The sequence below is a fragment of the Opisthocomus hoazin genome, chromosome 5, assembly GCF_030867145.1.
Source record: "Opisthocomus hoazin isolate bOpiHoa1 chromosome 5, bOpiHoa1.hap1, whole genome shotgun sequence".
NCBI lineage: Eukaryota > Metazoa > Chordata > Aves > Opisthocomiformes > Opisthocomidae > Opisthocomus > Opisthocomus hoazin.
The window spans coordinates 74,958,834-74,979,646 of record NC_134418.1 but is presented as its reverse complement, the minus strand read 5'-3'; the positions used below and the strand labels follow the sequence as shown (position 1 = coordinate 74,979,646).

General features: G+C 37.4%; 1 protein-coding gene across 5 annotated transcripts in view; it reads right to left on the bottom strand.

Moving 5' to 3' along the window:
• Positions 1–20,813, bottom strand: part of WDR17 (WD repeat domain 17) — a 65,661-nt gene that overhangs the window by 26,833 nt on the left and 18,015 nt on the right. For 3 of the 5 annotated variants that reach the window (XM_075421769.1, XM_075421766.1, XM_075421768.1), the window contains exons 2-10: positions 15,835–15,963; positions 14,577–14,760; positions 12,591–12,821; positions 7,755–8,006; positions 6,918–7,040; positions 6,385–6,572; positions 4,952–5,120; positions 1,816–1,907; positions 597–679 (exon numbers count right to left, since the gene is read on the bottom strand). In XM_075421769.1, the coding sequence (XP_075277884.1) occupies positions 597–679; positions 1,816–1,907; positions 4,952–5,120; positions 6,385–6,572; positions 6,918–7,040; positions 7,755–8,006; positions 12,591–12,821; positions 14,577–14,760; positions 15,835–15,957 (1,445 nt within the window). In that variant the 5' untranslated portion in view covers positions 15,958–15,963. Of the gene's footprint in view, positions 1–596; positions 680–1,815; positions 1,908–4,951; positions 5,121–6,384; positions 6,573–6,917; positions 7,041–7,754; positions 8,007–12,590; positions 12,822–14,576; positions 14,761–15,834; positions 15,964–16,061; positions 16,171–20,813 lie in introns of those variants that run through there. The other 2 variants (XM_075421770.1, XM_075421767.1) reach the window with 2 other exon arrangements.

The following is a 20,813-nucleotide window of genomic DNA, read 5'->3' as shown; positions in this document are numbered from 1 at the left end:
GGTAGAAATAGAACTTTACGGGTTTAATACAAAAAAAAAAAAAAAAAAAAGGTTGATTGACTGTTTCCTAACATTCTTGTTCTTGTTATGTTTGAGCTGAAATAACATCGGTAGCAAAGGGAAAGAATGAACAAGGTTTTAAAAATGTACTGAAACACAATATATGCAAAACTGTTCTCAACGGGCTTTGCAAGTTTTTACTACTGTAACAGTACAATTGCTTTGTTCTAAAATAGTGATTCCTAGTCCTTGAAATAACAAAGTTTAAAAAAATTTAAAAAATGAAGACAAGTAAAGTGGGATAACTTTTGGAAAGTGTCCTCCATACCTACAGACAAGAAACCTAGAAGAATACTCTTGGCTAAATAAAAATCAATATTGAGTTTCACTAGAGTGCCTTGGACACTATTTCTTTTGCAAACATGTCCTTTATTATTTTCTTAAAATCATGAAAAAGATATCCTAACAAGTACAGGAGATTAATATAATCCAAGTTTCGGCCACTAAAAACAGTTTTAAAATTAATCACTGATAGCACTGTCAGAGTTTACTGACAGTGCATTTAGCAATTTTGTTATTCTTCCAATAACACTCACCAAAATCCATCACCGCTGCAGGTTGCTATTCTTTTGGAATCTTTATGACTCCAGGCAATGCAGAAGATTCCATTCTTTCCATGCTTCAAAAAATGCAAAATACCTATCAATAAGAAATAATTCACCCCTTTTTTCTCTCATCTATTGACTCATCTTTTTTATTTTATTCTCCTATGGGCTTCAGCCCTGTACTCCCATTAAAGTAGACTGTACAAAACCACGTTATAATCAGTCCCAAATATAACTGGGATATCTGAGAATCTAAGTCCAAAAAATTGGGACTGAGAAGAGAGACAGTAAAACTGCCATACTCTCCAGGACCCAAGAGACAAAACTGGGTTAAGTTGAAGAATGAGCAACCCATAACTATATAAACCTGAAGCTTGAATAAAGTTTAGCTACTTCTTGATATAACGAAGTTAGCGGGCATGAATAATTGTGGTATGTGAAAACTTTAGCAGGACGTGTATCAGCACAAGTGTTTGAGAAAAGATGTTTAGTAGCACAAGTGCAAATCTTCTGAGTGTTAGAACTCAAGATTCCTGAATGTATGTATGTACATTTGTCTTCTGCCCCCTCCATCTCTGTCTTCTTAAAGAGCATCCTTCATCCTCTGATGGAGGTGCCACAGTTATTATGTCTGTATAAGCTGAAGATTACAGCTATATAGTAAGAATACACGAATAGTATAGAATAATACAACATAGTATTAAATAGCTCCTTCTGCCAATAACAATTATGCTGCTGTTTCAGGCCTTGCTAATGCCTGCACAGATTTCAGGTAATACAAGGCAAGATCCTAAATAAGGCATACTGTTTTAGAGTGCTGTGGAATGGAGCGTCACTGGTCTAAACTTCAGGGACTGAAAATTTTTTCTGGACCTTACGTTTGAAAATACAGAACATATTTTTACATTTTGATACCCAGTTTCAAGTCTGTATGTCCACATACATTTACACGTATAAGACAGAATCAGCAGGACCAATTTTAAGATAACAGAGACCACCTGGCACTTCACCATTCTCATGTCACAAATCCAGTCCGAGGAAGTAAAAATACTTCTGATTCAGAGGTAAACTGCCACCCACATAATTCTTTGTATAGATTTTTATATTGTAGCATCTTTTAAAAACATATGAACTTTGACCCATCTTTATTTATTGACACTAGAGGGAGTAACTTTTCATATAGACAAAAACAGATGTAATCTCATTTTACCTCACTGAATCTGGTTATCATTTTGCCTTTCAGGACATCCCAGATGAAGCCACCATTTCTGGATGTTGCACCTGCTATGCAGTTCAGATCTCCTTTAAGGAAAGATATTTGTAAGATCTCATAATAAATATAAGACCACAATACTGTTTGACTAATACGTTTCTACTTTAAATTCAAGAAAGGTAATCTAAACAGAAGACACCAATGGCACATAAACAAGAGTTTTTCATAGTTTAAGGCCAGCATTTGATACTAAGTCACAAATATCAATTTCAACGAAAGCCTGACCTGCTTTTCTACATTCCTACGCTGAGGAAAGAGTGAAATTAAAGTTGTATTGTTGCAAAAAGTATTGTCAATGCCTGTTGAAAGTCCTGCAGTTAAGGTGACAATAATATAATGTCCATGATGCATATGACTCAAACTGAGAAAAAGATATAATCTCAATGTTTCAAGCTTAAAGTTGTAGCAACTAGAGCATTTTCTTTTAAAATTCCCTACATACTGAGACAAATCAGAACATATAACAGTACTTTTTTTTTTCTTAATCTTGCACCACTACAACACCTAAGCCCATCAACAATGTACTTGAATTTGTAACTGTACTCTCCAGGTGGAAAATCTGAATACATGACTCCGTAGTGAGAACTTGAAAACTGAACTCAGGCCTAATCCAAAAGCCACCAAATTCTCCTCATCACAGTGACCCTCTATCCCAATATAACTATACTTTTCCTAAATAGCTATATGGTGCGTTTATATATAAGTTTTAACTGTTATACCACACTTCAGAGGTGGAAAAGGCAATCTATGCCAGAGGAATCTAGAAAGGCACATACATAAGATGGAAAAAGATTCAGGTAGGAGAATGATATGGGGGGGGAGAGTAATCACTGTGTTCAAAGGTCTTTTGAGACCAAATACAAATCGTGGCATGCACTGGATTATATAAGGATGAAGATCATAGAATCACAGAATAGTTTGGGTTGGAAGGGACCTTTAAAAGCCATCTAGTCCAAACCCCCTGCAGTAAGCCAGGATATCTTCAACTAGATCAGAGCCCCATCCCAACCTGACCCTGAATGTTTCCCGGGATGGGGCATCGACCACCTCTCTGGGCAACCTGTGCCAGTGTTTCACCACCCTCAATGTGAAAAATTTCCCCCTTATATCCAGTCTAAATCTACCCTCTCTTAGTTTAAAACCATTATCCCTTGTTCTATCACAACAAGCCCTGCTAAAAAGCATGTCTTCATCTTTCTTAGAAGCCTCCTTTAAGTACTGAAAGGCTGCAATAAGGCCTCCCTGGAGCCTTGTCTTCTCCAGGCTGAACAGCCCCAACTCTCCCAGCCTTTCCTCATAGGAGAGGTGTTCCAGCCCTCAGATCATCTTTGTGGCCACCTCTGGTCCCACTCCAACAGATCCCTGCCTTTCCTGTGCTGAGGGCTCCAGAGCTGGATGCAAGACTCCTGGTGGGGTCTCACCAGAGCGGAGCAGAGGGGCAGAATCCCCTCCCCCAACCTGCTGGCCACGTTGCTGGGGATGCAGCCCAGGGTACGGTTGGCCTTCTGGGCTGCGAGCACACATTGTTGCCTCATGTCCAGGTTCTCCTTCACCAGCAACCCCAAGTCCTTCTCCTCAGGGCTGCTCTAAATCCCTTCATCCCCCAGCCTGTGTTGATACCTGGGGTTGCCCCGACTCATGTGCAGGACCTTGCACTTGGCCTTGTTGAACCTCATGAGGTTCATAAGGGCCCAGTTCTCCAGCTTGTCGAGGTCCCTCTGCATGGCATCCCAACCCTCAGGAATGTTGACTGCACCACTCAGCTTGGTGTCATCTGCAAACTTGCTGAGGGTGCACTTGATCCCACTGTCCATGTCACTGATGAAGATATTAAACAGTACTGGTCCCGATATGGACCCCTGAGGGACATCATTCATTACTGATCTCCATCTGGACATTGAGCTGAAGACCATTATCCTCTGTATGCGACGATCCAACCAATTCTTCATCCACCGAACAGTCCAAGAGAAAGATAAATGATAGTACAAGGTGAGGAGGAACTCTCTAGGAGTAAGGGATGTGAAAGAGCAGGAAAAGTTCCGTCTGATATTGATAGGAACTTTTGAACATGATGGTGAGGAACTGAAGCACGTGTTTCCAATTACCTTACATTTACTTTTTAAAAAGAAATCAGAATACAAGACTTGAAAATCAACCCCCAGTGAACAAAGTGTTCTCTCAATGTGAGATACTACTACAAACTGAATTTAAATTTCAAAACAAAATAACACAAAATACCATACTTCATATTGCCATAATTTCCATATAGCAAGACAAATTATCTGCGAAGAGGAACAAGGTGCAAGAGACTCTTTGAAATAAAAGCAGTGCATATTCATTTCACATATGCAAATGACATTGTTTCCTATCACAGTATTCTTTTCCTGTCAACTATTATTTCTTAGAGTTTAAAAGCATATGGGAGAAAGGCAGTGAGCTGAATTATTTAAACTTTAAAAAATCCATCTACTGTCCAAAGAATTAAAACATAACAGGAAGGCCTACCTATCATCAACTACTGACATTAGTAACCATCTGAAATGTACTCCCAGGTTCACACAAGTCAGTTGCAGAACAGTTTTAAGAAGAAAATCTCCCACTGACTTGAGTGATTTCTCTAAGAAAAAGTAGATGCTTTGCAGAAAAGGTACTCCCTACTTTTATAAAGTAAAAGCAGAGCTCTTCAGTGATTAGAATCCTACACAAAGAAGGAAGAGAAAGAACGAAACACATATGTTCCACTTTTTCAGCACAAAATAGAATCCGGATTCATTTAATCAGCTGCTTCCCATGCAAAGAAAGCCTTTTCATCATCTCAATAATGTAATGGTAGAAAGGCTCTGGAGATATTCCTCCCTCTATTCTGTCTCAGTATGAAATACTGAGATCATTCCTCATAAGGGTAAGCCTCAATAAGCTCTGAAGCATTGAATTCTACAGGTTTCACAGATAACAGTTACATTTAAACCTTATAAGATACACTTCTATCTAAACCTAATACTTATAAAATACAAATTGCTCCTGGTCAATACTCATTCAAAGAACATTTAGACCTAAGACAAAATGTTCTTACCTGGAGCCCAAGAAAGGGAATAAATAACCCCCTCATTACCAGGAGATGTGTAAACCGCTGTTAAAGTATTTATATCCCAAACTTTTATTGTGCCATCAAATGAAGCTGTAGCAAGAAGATCAGGGTTATCAGGTTTGAATTTGCAATCAAAGATGGTCTCAACATGTCCCTTAAATGAAACAAATATTTAATCCATTTTTATTACATTTGATTTTTTTCAGAAGTCCAACTCCAGATCAAACTCTAAAATACACTGTATTACAACCTATCAGATCAATTATGAGTTCCAAAAAACTCGTGTGTTATGGCTCATCAGTCAAAATTAAAAGGCATAAAATAGCTTGGGCTACAACACTTCTCCCTTTCATAGATCGTTATTAAAGACAGAAGAATTCTGCCTTGGAACAACAGGATGATGCAATACCAGGGACATGTTAGCATTTTCCATTGAAATCGAGTTGTTAAAAAATAGAATTTAAAAAGTTAAGCTAAAAAAAAACCCACAGAAAAATTAATTTTTTAAAACAGAAATAATTTTGTCCTTTAAGTAAAAAGTATCTGACTAAAAGAATAAAGCTTTGTATTTTGATCACGTTCTGCAAATTTTCTAGTATTTCATTGGGCTTTCTATGTTCTAAATACAATCTATGCTCTATTGTAGTTTAAACTTTAATACATTAGAAATTTCACATGTCAGTTGCTTGTTTTCTAAGACATGCATCCGTAGAAATTAACTTGATACATACATGAGAAACAGATAATATGTAAGATATGTTTTTTAAGCCTCAGTTGCTTTACAGGACCAAACCCATTAAAAGTGGAAAAAACCCCATCCAGCAGCCTCTATTCAAATGCAGGTGGGAGTACAGCTGAAAATTATTCAAGTTTTTCCAGTGAAAAGGGAACAGGGAAAGAGGAAAAGAGAAAAATCCTCAAGAACAGCCAAAAGTCCAGTGAAGAAGAAACTCAACTAATCTGTGATAAACCGGTTTTGAACTTCTGCTTCAAAGAAGACTTCGTAATTCAGTCTTTGTCATTCTAAACTGAGTGACCTCACGACCTGAGTTGCATATATTTTCTCTCTGATTTGACCAGAACTTTTATTCTGGATTACAGAAAACCCTCCAGATAATATTTCAGAGAAGTACATAAAATTAAATTTCAGTTTAAAAAAACAAAAACAAAACAAGCCCTTAAGTATTTATTTCAGGATGAAAACTGCCAGAATACTTCCAACAGGATTAATTCTTTTTACAAGAAAGAATAACTTTCCACTTCAGAACTGTCATTTTGTTTCCTACAAATTTAGACGCTTTTCAATGAAAGAAACTGTTTCACAGTGCTGCGAAGACTTCATTCTCTGTTTTTTGCTGTTAGAAGGAAGTGTACAAGGCAAATAAACTCTCATTGCAATGACAAGAAATGAAACGTACCAAATCTCTAAGGAAATCCCACTTCTTGGCTCCCATGTCATAAAGTCCCACTCCACCATCCATGAAGCAACAGACAGCGTGACCAGGAGGAAGAGAAAATGCTTGGTTTGGGGAAAAAGTTGGAGGAGGAACAGCCTCACTTGTTGAGGATGTATGGTGATTTTTAGTAGGATAATGTGATGAACATGCTTAACAAAAAAAAGCAAAAGACAGAAACAGATTATTATTTAGTTTTTTTCATTTAATAACAAGTAACAATTCTACAGAGTAAAATACTTTGTATTTCAATGAGACTAAAAACAAAATAAATGGAGAATTCCTGTATGAAGCCTGGCCTACTAAAGAAAGACCTTATAAAGTGCTTGATCCTTTACACATTTGTCTAGTCCACTGGCACTAGAAGATACTTTGTTGAATTAAGAACCATGGAGTTGACAAACTTACAGAGATCAACTCGGATATAATAAGATTCACAAACAAGATTTTCTTAACTTGCAGCCACTGCAATGAATAACAATCAAAATTATACTTACACTTTTTCTTAGGAGGAGAACTTAGCACATGCAAACCATGAAAACCAGTTTTCTTCAATTTAAAATTATCTATAGGTGTTGTACGTGAAACATTCCAAATACGTAACACACCAACCTGAGAATCTGAGGTTTAAAAAAAAAAACATACAAAAGCATTTTTTTAAATTTATTTTTCTCTTTTTTACTGTACACAGAGCTATGTGATTTAACAATTGTTTTAAGCAAAAATACAACGAATTAAACTCAGAATGCTAAGAAGAATTTTATAAGCAGACACTGTCATCTCCATGATAATATCACTGTTAACAACAATAATTATTAGCATTCGTTATTTAAACTTCAGTAGATAAACTCAATGAAACCTCTCTCATTATAATATATTCGCAGTCTCACTTCCGTTATTCATTAGTTCTTTAACCTGAGCACTAATGTCTATGGTGTAGAAAAGAGGCAGGAAACAGACTTTTTTTTTTTTTTAAATCCTTCTAAAAATTAAGAAAAGCAGGGGGGCAAGAAGTGACATCCACTAGTACAATGCATTTTTACTCCTATTCCAAAGTAACTCATTTGTTGCTGAAGTGTGCGTGAGGAAAATATTTAGTATAAAAAATAGTTTGAGGTCACTGGTTTATGTACCCAACAAAAACAACATAAGTAAAAATGGCTCAGTGTAGTTTTCTGCTCTTGTCTACAGCTTTATGTAATTTTTGTAAAATGCATGTATGTTTTTATTTGTAGAAATGTTAAGAAACAGAAAGATCAGTCTTGAAGTATCAGTTTTGAAGACTCAGTCCTGTATTTATTACCTTTGCATAAATCAGGAAATAAAAGGCTTACCTCCAGTTATAAACATTCCAGGTGCACTAGAAACCCAGGCTAAACACTGAACAGATGCCGCTGCACTGGGAAAATTAAAAGTTGTGATACAGGACAGAGATTCAGAATCAACTAGTCGAATACCATTATGTAAGTTTGCAACAAGAAGGTAGTCAGTTGACAAGGGGTCCCACTCCAGCGCTGTAACTGGATCCTCTTCATCTGTTCCTTCAAGAGACTCTGGTCTTAGGACGTGTTTCTGATTTTTAGAACCTTGAAGAGCACAAGAAAACAGATTATTTCAAAATGAAATCAAGTATAACCTTTCAATAGTTACAAGGTTTGGAAACATAATTATTGTCTCTCCCTGAAATCTGTAGCAGTCTGCTTTACTGTCCGCACCAGTGAAATGAATGAAGCTGGTTTTGCAGTTTTTGACTTAAAGTAGTTCTGGCTCCATCAGATCCAATTTTCTTTTTAAGACAGCAGGCAATAGAAACAGCTGCCAGGTTTATTAACATCATTTTATACCAAAAACCAGTATGTTAAATTATATACATTCTCCTAACAATTTCCATGAGTAAAAGCCTAAAAGTTATTTAAGTAAATCTGCACACCACAGTAAATACAGGCAAAGTAAAAGCAGTATGAACTAGAAAAAAAAAACCTGTAGCAGCCAAAAAACTGTTTATGAACAACTGCCTCTAGATTTTTTTTCTTCTTCAAAACTATGTGTTCAATCATGAAGCATTCATAGATTTTGAAGCCAGAACAGGCACTTAAATACCTAATTTGACACCTGCATAACAGAAGACATATTTCACTTGATGATCCATATTATTTGGAATCATAATTTTTAACATCATGTTTGCTTCCCACTTTTTGTTTTTACGGAGAGCTGGCTCTTAGTTTTATAAGACAGTGTACAATCCAAACAAACAATTAACAACACAGATCTGTATTTTTGAAGTTGTGATCTTGTATTAGAAAAACAAACTAATTTTGTACCCCTTTTCTAGAAATAATGAATTGGCTTCTTCCATTATTCAGTTTTTAATCTAATTTTCAATTTTGAATATGAAGAATACAATTAATTTGTCATATTATGATAAATGCCAAGACCTACTTATATTCCTTAATGATTAATGCAGAGCAAACCCTATTTGATACATACTAAAAAAAAAATGCTGAAAAGTTTTTGTTTACTGGGGAACTTTCTGAATATTAAAATAACTCTCATTATGATTTTCTAGTGAAAATGCTATTAGTGCACATTATATCTAGGGTAACTCTGTAACTCAATTACCAGAAATGGGGGAAATAATTTAAGGCTGCACAACAATTAACAGCAGAGACTTATTTCTCCATTCCATGTACGTTTGTATTCAAGACAACTGCAGAAGTGCAGTTGTCTCTTTTGAAGCATCAGGAGTAACATTAGAAATATCATCAGATAACTGCTTTAAATTTGCCCAAAACTTTGGGATTCCCACCGTCTTTAACAATGGTCCCTGCTTACACTTCAGAATTTTTGTTGAATGAAAACTGACATTCAAATGAAAACCAAGAACTGACAACAAAGCAGAATTGTCATTTTTCAGTTAGCTTTACAAGAACTAAAGGCAACAAGTCCAGTCATGTTCAAACACTTCAGTCCCAAGAAAGCACAATCAGCTGGTGGGGGAGCACGGATGTCTAGGAGCTATTCAGTTTCACCTGGGTTTCACCAGAGTTCGGAAGCAAAGCTCATGGAAACCCTAACTGTTAAATTTTATTTTCCATTAAAAGACAACATCAGCAGTGTGAATCATGGAACTGAATCACAGGTCATTTAAGGAAGCTGTGCTTCTTTTGAGAACAAAAGAAAGGTAAACTAGTACAGAACATTTCACTCTACAAGACTGCACTATGTCTTTAAAAATAGGGTACAAATCTTAAATCCTTGTGTATTTTTTTTTCACCCTAATTGCTCTTCTACATTAATGGATAGTCTGGAGTTAATGAAAAGAAAGTACAACCACAAGAGAAAAACCTACATAGATAACAATAATGAAAAAAAGTTGAGTAGTCTGCTAATTATGCAGCAGTGACTCACACTTCAACAGAAAGACTACAGCCTTGGAGGAGTCAATCACACCCAGCTTCCAAGCCATTAACAGGAACTTGTCCATGTCCAGGTTCTCTCAAGGCAGTGCTTTCTAGGGTACCCCACAAAAGGACTGAAACCTTTAGAAGTAAGGAATAGGTTTTTGGTTGTTTTTCATTTTATTTTGGTTTTGTATTTCTTTTTATTTTTTTTGGGGGGAGGGGGTGTTTGTTTGTTTGTTTGTTTTTTATAAATTGATTTCACTTGGTAACAAACCAAGTTCTGGTCCAGTAACAAGTCATTGTACACATTCTGACATGAGGTAGATGAGAGTTGAACTTGGATCTCTACACAAAATATTAGCTTTCTATTCCTTATTGAAAAGTACCAATTCTTTGTGCCCCTTCTCTCCCCTTTTTTTTCTTTTTAAATAGAGGGCCTATATGCATCCTATTGATACCGCTTTCTTCTAAGTATTGTTATTTTTTAAAAGCTACCAATTACAGACGGCAGATGAATTTTTACTATAAACTGCAAACTAGAAACCTGCAGTTGATAAAACAGATCACTTGGATAGCCTACATTTTCAATTATATCTGAATGTTAAGACATATTAAAGTGACTTATGAAAGCGTAACCACAGTACGCTAATGGTACTTATAGTCATACAATCAATGATACAATCTATTTTTCAATATTACCTAACCTTGAAACACGTTTTAATGAATTAATCAGTTCACCAAAATTTTTGAGATCTATTCTTAAACACACCTACGTTTTTATCTAAATAAATTCTTAATCCTAATAGTTTAAAAAAAGCAAGTTAAAAGAAAACTAACACTGGTCTGCATTCTCTCAAAGTCATTATGATGGCTCCAATGTAATTGTCTTAATTATAAGAATATAATCCTTTGAATTAAAATATTAAAATTTCTTACAGCATGCCAGTCTGGGCTTTGAATGGCAGCTCTATGGTATTTCAATTAGTGGTTACTCTTGAATGCATATAAATTTGTTGTACTAATTTATCCCACATAGTAAAATTTGCTACTCAGTTCTGACAGTTAATCTGTAAGTAGACATTTGCAGATCAGTGATTTTTGTTACATAAAATCAAATAAAAATACTAACTGACTAAAAAGTTTTTCACATGCATTTCATTAAAAGAAGTGTGTTCATGTTTAAAAAACTCTTAATATGCTCCAACTGAAAGTGTACTGCTTTCTTGACTAATTTTGAGAAAGTGAAATTCTAAACAGTTTAAAAACAAAAACCTGAAAAGTTCATTTCTAAAAGCCAAAGTGCAAAATTCTTTTTTAAATTCCAAAGAATTTATTACTTGGAAGTAAACCGCACCACTTGAATCCTGGACTTTCAGAGAAAGATTTCTGGAAAAGATTTTCACCTATGTATAAACTTTCAACTATTTCTCTGTTGGAAACGAAGAATCTTATATAAGTTAAGAACAGGAAACAAATGTCATGGTTAATTTATTTTTATTTTAAAATGAACTTAATAAGTATGTATAATATTACAATAATAATGAAAACTACCCCAAATATAGAGACAGGCAAAATTTCTGTGATAACCTAAACTCAATTTGAAGGTGATGGAAGTAGGTTTTTCCCCAGCAGTAATGGATAATTTTCAATAAATAAGTTTTTATAGCAAACTGAATCATATTACATCCAAAACTGCAACTGCTGCTAGCTTTTTTGGCTGATATATTTGCAGATGCAGAAAAATATGTTGACATTTTAAATCCTTTTCCCATTATTTCTATTTTCATATTCAAATAATTCTAGACAAACCTCATAAAAAGTCTCAGTTCAACACATATTTAGAGGTTATAATACTAAAACAGATTTTCTCTTCTCAATGTCAATAGTAATTCAGTCAGCACTACTGAAGCAAGGGAATATATTCTCTGTGACATCCTGAGTGACAACTTAGTAGAATGAACCGAAGCAGAATAAATTTTGCATGGCTGTTGCGTTAATTTTACACAGTATCATGTTCCATTATTTAAAGAACAATTTTCTTACAAAGTTGAAAATCACGTTTTCACTGGAGGACAAAGAACTAACCAGAAAAAAAACCTGAAACAGTCTAGCTAATACAGATATCTGTCTCTGCAGAAAATTATTTATGAGAGAGAGCTGAATTTTAGCTTCAACGGAGTTTATCAGCAAGATACCTTCATTAGCAGAGTACTGGACCATTTATAACATCTGCACTAATGTGCTCGATGGATTTCAGACATAATGAGATAAATATTTTCCCATATAGTCTTTGATAAAACAGAATAAGAAGATAATATGAAGCATGACATGATATTCTACCTACAAAAATGCAGAGCACTCCAGAATACGGAGCAGGGGGCTCTAGAACAAATGCAAGCAAAGTAAGAGACTAAGCAAAAGATTCAAGTCAGTCCACTCAGAAGAACCAGCTTTCTGGGAAATATAGTTCAGCAGAACATCATGGCCGCTATCATTCCCTAAAAAAACAGTTTATTGTACTTGTTGAAAATTGCAACGTTATCTTGATCACAAAAGGGAGACGATACAAAGAAAATGCTCTGCACGCTTTATCTAAGAAAACATACTTTTGTGATATGGAAGGAGTAGGAATACTATGAACTAAGAACAAGCTTTATATATGTACATATGTTATGAATACTAAATGAAAAAAAAGTAGATTTGCACACATATACAGATACAAAAATAATACATATACATAAATAGATGTTTCACCATATTGGTTTTTACCTGGCTGAAAAATAGACAGGCTTCCATCAGTATGTCCAAACACTACTTTTCCTTTTTTCTTTGGATGCCATCTAAACAGACTGATATCTGACAAGAAACTGTGTGCTTCTCTATGTACAGTCACCCCGCTGTCAGGTCCTGAGATAGTCCAAATGTACAGCGGACCTCTGTGGGACACAAATGCAACTGCATCACCTGTATTCCAGCACCAGCTAAGTGACACAGGAACTCCTGAAACATACAGGTAAACCTTGTAAGAACCATGATATGATATGAAATTCAGTGTATTATTGCTTGACCAAGTATCAGCAATTGTCTGAGAATCTGTAGAAATAGTTATTCTTCTACATAAAAATGATTAGACTGAAATTTAGGTAACTGCGGGAACATCTGCTGGTGTAAATGGAAATTACACATATCCACAGGCAGGAAGTAGAATTATTTCCAAAATTATTTTAATACTGCTTCGATGGGCTGTATTTTATGATACCTATACTTCATTAGTGCCAAAGACAATCACACACATGAAAGAGGATAAGCCTGATCCTGTAAACAATACATCCATTAATTCACAGTTCCACTCACCATTATGTTTTACTGCAAGCTATTTGCTATCAAGCTGGTAAAATACTGAAAAATTTAAAATGTCTATTTTTGCAAAACACAACAAAATTTAATTTAGAGATAAATATAACAGAGGCAGATGTTTGTGACAAAACTGGAAAGCTAGCTCTTAATCAAAAGGAACTCTAACAGCTTCCTTCTGGATATATGACATTTTTAATTCAGTTGTCTAACACCTAACTGTAGGTATTTCAGTTTAAGGATTTTGACCTCAACATCTCCAGCCCTCATTATTCTCATAATTTAATAGTGCATGTCTGAAGGAATAAATGATGGTGAGACGAACCCCTCAAGCTGAAAATTCAAAACTGTATTTAGACACTTTAATATGGCAGTGTCAAAGAGAGTAAAAGCAGAATTAATAGGAGTTTTAAAGATATTACCCTAAATTAGCTTTCAAAAAGTTTAAAATAGTAACAATACTTCTTTCACACATAATCTTTGGCTGAAGTAGTTGTTTAAACAAGCAATGTATTGAAAAAAATATCAGTTTTTATATTAATGCATAATCTGATAAAATATTCCTTTTAGAATAGATCAAATCAATGTGTTTTTTTCCTACTTATTCACATTGCAGGATATGCAAGATGTGCAAGATGTACAGAGGTATCCTAACTGCTCTGGAAAGAACAGAGTAGGGGGTCCTGAAATGTCTTAGAAGATCCTGAGATACTGACTGTTCTTGGGTTGTACCTGTTTTCCAAGAATGCAAACGTATGAGTGAAAGACACCTTTCAGAGATTGACTGTAAGAACAGAAATATAGGTAGTGGTTTTGACTGCAGGGAATGAATCAGAACCGGGCAGTGAAAGGTGACAGAGACAGACTTTTAACCCCCTAGACTTTTATTACAATCTCCTAACCAGGACTTTCAAGTCCTAAGAGAAGATGGAGGTAGACACACACTAGGGTATTTAAACAAAAACTGTTTTTCCAATTCACTGATAATTTATACTTGAATATGTTAGAGACTACATTCAATTTGCTTTCACTTCCACAAAGCTATCATGAAAACACACAAGATTTAAAACTTATTTACTTATCCTTTAATACAGTGATGGAAAAAATTGGGTTTTTTCCTTCTCAACAAAAAACCAATGGCACAGCAAATTCCTGAATTGGTCAAGTACTTTAGAAAAAAGAATAACCTCTTTCTTTACCAATTACTAGACAGTTCAGAGCAATTTACTCCAACACACCATCATTATTTTCCAAAATGAACTGCAACAAATCTGACAAGAATATTGTGTTATGCAATTGTTCAACTTCCGGCCCACCAACTGCTTGGAATTTACTCTACATCAAGGATTTCTGACACCTGTGGATGAAAACAGATCAAACAGACCTCCACATCTGAAATACCTTTCGTATTGTCCAGCTTGGCCACAACTTTCTGTTCAGTCACATTCCAGATAATCACTAAGCTGTCTGCACTGGCACTTGCAAACATGTCAGGATTGTGGGGACACCAAGATATGGCTGTGATCGTCTTCTTATGCTCAGACATGATTGCTCGGAGCTTGAATTCATTGTATCGGTGATCCAGCTAAACAAAAAGTAAAATTCCTTTTAGAAATATGTATATTGTAAACACACTTTAAGTACTATTGGGTTGGAGAGTAGTTCATATAACAGTATTAGACTTACAGATTAATTTATAGTGGATTTAAAAAATGTCAGTATACGACAACCTCTCAATAAACTCATACAATAACTCTTGTACATTGACTTGGATAGAAAAGTTGTCAAATACTCCGTTACCCCAATCAGTATTTACATAGTCTATCCTCTTTTCACTTGTAAACTATTATATTCCATCAATACTGGCACTCAATCCTAAAATGCTTAATTTGTAGGGATGGTATCAATAATTTAGTAATCTGCAAGGGGTTAAACAGGATAGAATATGAAAACGAGTTGAAATCCTTTTCATTTCTTAAATCACTTAGTACAGTTTAAAAAAAAATCAAATGCCCAAACCCGACACAGTAAATTTTATTTTAATCCTACTAGTGGTACAACTCATGAAGTTAAAATAAGCACATCCTTTATTGCCTGACATTTCTCAATCTGAAAATTCCACATCACAGCATTTCTATTTTTTTCCTCAGGTGTTGCTGTATAGTAACTGTGAACTTCAGAAGACCACAGCGCTGAGCAGTTCATAAACGAATTAATAACTTGTTCCAAATCAAAGAAAGGTAGGCCACTGAATCCACAACTTTGCCAAGTGGATTAAACTACTTCAAAAGACTACTTCTGCACTACAGCTTCAAATGAAACCATGGAATTGCTTCATTTCTCTCTCAGAAACTGCTCTTCTGTCACCACACTTCATTGATCTCAAGTGTTTGCTGGATTGAGAGCCTGTCTGTTAAGAGTAATTCCTGACACGTACAACTTCAAATATAAAGTTTACATCAATCTTTTGCACTAGCTGTAACAAGGAGAAAAAACAATTTGGAAAGAATATCCTTATTGTAAGACTGAGCTTTACATAGACATCATCTCAGTAGCAATCATTACTTCCAAAAGCATTGCAGAAACATTGAAACGGTTCAAAGCAAGGCTGACAACAATGTAAAAATGTAACCAGTCTGTTAAATAAAAATAATCTTACCTGATAAATATAAATAGCAAGAGTAGCACAGTAGGCAAATCTGTCCCCACTAGCGGCACACACATCCTTGTTCCATGGCTGACATCCAGCAGCTAGAAGTCCCACTTGTTTAACCTGTGACATTTTTGCCTTTAAAACAGAAATTTCTTAGACTACAACAAGACAACAAAATGTTAAAGAACAGAATAATACATCTTTGTTCCAATAAATAACATATACAGATGTACCTTAAAAACACAGCTAGCCTTTATGTTTTAAGAGCAACATGTTGTGTTTAGGAGGTACAAATGAACATATCCAAAATACAGCCAAGCAGATGCTTAGAGGGCTCAGTGCTACACAAGGAAGGGATTCTAATACCATTCAGAGGAATCCATTTGGGAGAAAAAAAAGGGGGGACAGCACAAGAAAACTTGGATAGTTCTTGATTTGTACTAGCTGAAGCTGTTCTTCATCACTTTCATTTTCTTCTGGTTCAACACTTTCTGTATTACCGTGTAATGCCCTCTGCTCTCTTCCCTTCATCCCCCACAAAGACAGCTGGAAAAAATAAACCATATGCTAACTAATACTTTTTTTAAAGTAAGCAACATGTCTAAAAAGGTCTTCAAACCACCCACATAAAACAACTATGCATTATTTATTATCATCTTTTTCAGAGAAGCTTTCTAAATTTTCTTAATAATTACCGTTTAACAAAAAAGTTGAAGTAAACGGTCGAAAATAAAAAGCAAAGGTTAGGGTAACATCACTGTGTTACCGTACAGCAAACTACGCCTTCACTGTCCAAAACAAGTCTCAAACTACCAGCTCTGCTCCGCATGAGGCAACAACCGACCAACATCAAAACACAAGAAATGCTTTGCTAGGCCAGACCAGTTATCCACCTAGCCCACTTTGATTCATGATAATGTCAAAATGTTACTTAGAGTAGATGAGCCTGGCCGTTTTTCCTATGGCCCATTTACATACCCTACTATGACCAAGAATGCACATCTTTGCAAAGGTATTGTTAAAACTTAATCACAGAATCACAGAATAGTAGGGGTTGGAAGGGACCTCTGTGGGTCATCTAGTCCAACCCCCCCGCATAAGCAGGGTCACCAACAGCAGGCTGCACAGGACCTTGTCCAGGCGGGTCTTGAATATCTCCAGAGAAGGAGACTCCACAACCTCCCTGGGCAGCCTGTTCCAGTGCTCCGTCACCCTCAGAGGGAAGAAGTTCCTCCTCATGTTCAGACGGAACTTCCTGTGCCTCAGTTTGTGCCCATTACCCCTTGTCCTGTCACTGGGCACCACTGAAAAGAGCTTGGCCCCATCCTCCTGACGCCCACCCTTCAGATATTTGTAGGCATTTATAAGGTCCCCTCGCAGCCTTCTCTTCTTCAGGCTGAACAAGCCCAGTTCCCTCAACCTCTCCTCGTAGTGGAGATGCTCCAGTCCCCTCACCATCCTTGTAGCCCTCCGCTGGACTCTCTCCAGTAGCTCTTCATCCTTCTTGAACTGGGGAGCCCAGAACTGGACACAGTACTCCAGATGAGGCCTCACCAGGGTAGTGTAGAGGGGAAGGAGAACCTCCCTTGTCCTGCTGGCCACACTCTTCTTGATGCACCCCAGGATCCCATTGGCCTTCTTGGCAGCCAGGGCACACTGCTGGCTCATAGTTAACCTGTCGTCCACCAGGACACCCAGGTCCCTCTCCGCAGAGCTGCTCTCCAGCAGGTCCACCCCAAGCCTGTACTGGTGCATGAGGTTGTTCCTCCCCAGGTGCAGGACCCTGCACTTGCCCTTGTTGAACCTCATCAGGTTCCTCTCTGCCCAGCTCTCCAGCCTATCCAGGTCACGCTGAATGGCAGCACAGCCTTCTGGTGTATCTACCACACCTCCCAGTTTGGTGTCGTCAGCAAACTTGCTGAGGGTACATTCTAACTCTTCATCCAGGTCGTTGATGAAGAAGTTAAACAAGACTGGGCCCAGTACTGACCCCTGAGGGACACCACTTGTCACCAGCCTCCAACTAGACTCAGCGCCGCTGATGACAACCCTCTGAGTTCTGCCATTCAGCCAGTTCTCTATCCACTTCACCGACCAAAAACTTAACTTAAACTTAACTCCTGGGTGGGCAGTATAAGATGACCTCCAGAGGTCCCTTCCAACTTCGACCACTCTGTGATTCTCTGATTTAACAAAAAGTTCAAAATGAGGCAAGCATGAAAAGCCATCACTTTTTACAGAATCTCTGAATTCACTTAGAAACCAGTCTTTACATGACATGAACGTCCCAAGTTCAAGCCAATTGTCAGATGATGCAATGCCTGCTCCTTCAACCTGCAGAAATAGTTGTGACTTTGCCACCACAACAGAAGGCTCCAGTGGCCAAACAACTGCAACTGAGGTTGACAATGATGACTAGGTGGATCACAGCCTGCAACAGTATGGTGATCCAAACGGCAGAACAAGGTCCATATGGCTGCAAAAATGATTCACCTCTTTGCACAGAAGTTAAATCAATCCAAACAAGGCTCTATGAGCATGACTCAAAGTCCTACCCATACACAGGATATTTAGATAACCCATAGCTGAAACCTCTTCACGCGAATGACTTCAGCTGGGCTAGCAGCAGAATCCTAATATGGGAAAACAATTGTACTTCCGTCAGTGAGAGCTCCTCCAGAAAAGAATCTTCTTGTGCAGATTGGTAAAGGACAACTCTGCTAAGTTTCACCATACCAGTGAGTGCTTCAGCATGGGCTAAGGTAAGGTCTAGACATAAAGAATTACTCCTCCAACTATGTTATTGAATGTCTCATTTAAGGACACATTTATACCGTGGATAGATTTATGGACTGAGGGACATTATGTGGAAAAAGATTACATGGAATATGACCTAAAGATCGCATCCTCCAAAGAGCTGAGATTATAGTCTTCAAAGACAAGCAGACTTATGTCCAATTTACCAAGTGTTAGGTATGTTTTCAAGCCCCACAAAGGAGAGGGAATTAAAAACAAATAAGGAAACTTCAAATGCAATCCAGTATTTCAAAGGAGCAACTGTTGGTTATGCAATGCATTGCTGTGTAACAGCATTAGGAGAGATATGTCATCTGCAGATCACTTTCCACCTACTTGATATCAGCTGTATGGAGTATGGTAATAGAGACCTATAGCACTCAATGTAACCTATCGGTCAATATTGATAAAAAGCTTACTATCTAAATATTAACAAGGGCAAGTGCAGGGTCCTGCACCTAGGGAGGAACAACCCCATGCATCAGTACAGGCTCAGGGCGGACCTGCTGGAGAGCAGCTCTGTGGAGAGGGACCTGGGTGTCCTGGTGGATGACAAGTCGACCATGAGCCCGCAGTGTGCCCTGGCTGCCAAGAAGTCCAATGGGATCCTGGGGTGCATTAGGAGGAGTGTGGCCAGTAGGTCGAGGGAGGTTCCCCTCCCCCCCTACTCTGCCCTAGTGAGGCCTCATCTGGAGTGCTGTGTCCAGTTCTGGGCTCCCCAGTTCAAGAAAGATGAGGAGCTACTGGAGAGAGTCCAGCGGAGGGCTACAAGGATGATGAGGGGACTGGAGCATCTCCACTACGAGGAAAGGCTGAGGGAGCTGGGCTTGTTCAGCCTGAAGAAGAGAAGGCTGAGAGGGGACCTAATAAATGCCTATAAATATCTGAAGGGTGGGTGTCAGGAGGATGGGACCAGACTCTTTTCAGTGGTGCCCAGTGACAGGACAAGGGGCAATGGGCACAAACTGAGGCATAGGAAGTTCTGTCTGAACATGAGGAAGAACTTCTTCGCTCTGAGGGTGACAGAGCACTGGAACAGGCTGCCCAGGGAGGTTGTGCAGTCTCCTTCTCTGGAGATATTCAAGACCTGCCTGGACGCGGTCCTGTGCAGCGTGCTCTAGGTGACCCTGCTTTGGCAGAGGGGTTGGTCTAGATGACCCACAGAGGTCCCTTCCAACCCCTGCCATTCTGTGATTCTGTGATAAATATAAGAAGTGACCTCCACGCAGTTATGTCTCCCTCTTTCACTTTGGAAAGTGTGAAAGAAAAAAATTGAGAGACTTATTTCGGGTGCTTCTTTAGCAGAAGATCAGGATCAGACTGAATGTTTGGGATTGATCATCTCAAAGATATCACTGACTGTAGTTATAGTGCTTAAAGGTTCTAACTGAGTTCTAAATATCTAAAGAAAATAAAACACCCATGTTTAACCTCTGAAAATTTTGGTAAAAGAGACTGTACAACAACAGAACAGAAATATACAGAAAAACAAGTTAGAATATACAGCTCTGCTGCACACTAGTGCTTTGGCTATCAGACTTCCTTTCTGCCTCGGCCAACAATTCTTCTGACTTCTGCAGAGAGATTCTAGAGAGAACAGGTCTATACATTGCATCACCTTGCAGTTCATTTGCAATCCATCTCTTGTTAGAAATGACATGAGTCCCACAGAAATTTTTTATGAAAATTGTCATCATCATCATCATCATCACCACAAACTGTCAAAAAACCCCCTCTAAATTTCTGATTTTGCCATTTAGTGTTCTTTTACTGGTTAGTAAAACTACAAATTCCAGAGGTCCCTGCTGTCCAATTCAAGTATCACATATATTCAGAAATATTTGGATTTGGGGCATTCAGAACTCCAACACAGACTTTTTCTAGTCACAGTAGAAAAATAACTGGCATCATTAACAACCACTTTTTCTGAAATTAAAGTCATCCAGTTGATTACATAACAATTGAATAAAAATGCAGGATAACACCTAGAACCAGAATTCTTGGTTTCTGCTTTTGATTCCAGGGAAAATGATAGTTAAAACACTAGGTATGTCAGCAAACAGGTAAAGAACATGGTGAAGCAGAAGAGAATTAGATGTACAACATTGGATTATCAGAGGTTTACTTTGTAGGTATATCACACCTAAGACTGATTAAAAGTTAACATCTCTTTAGACACTAAGAGTGCA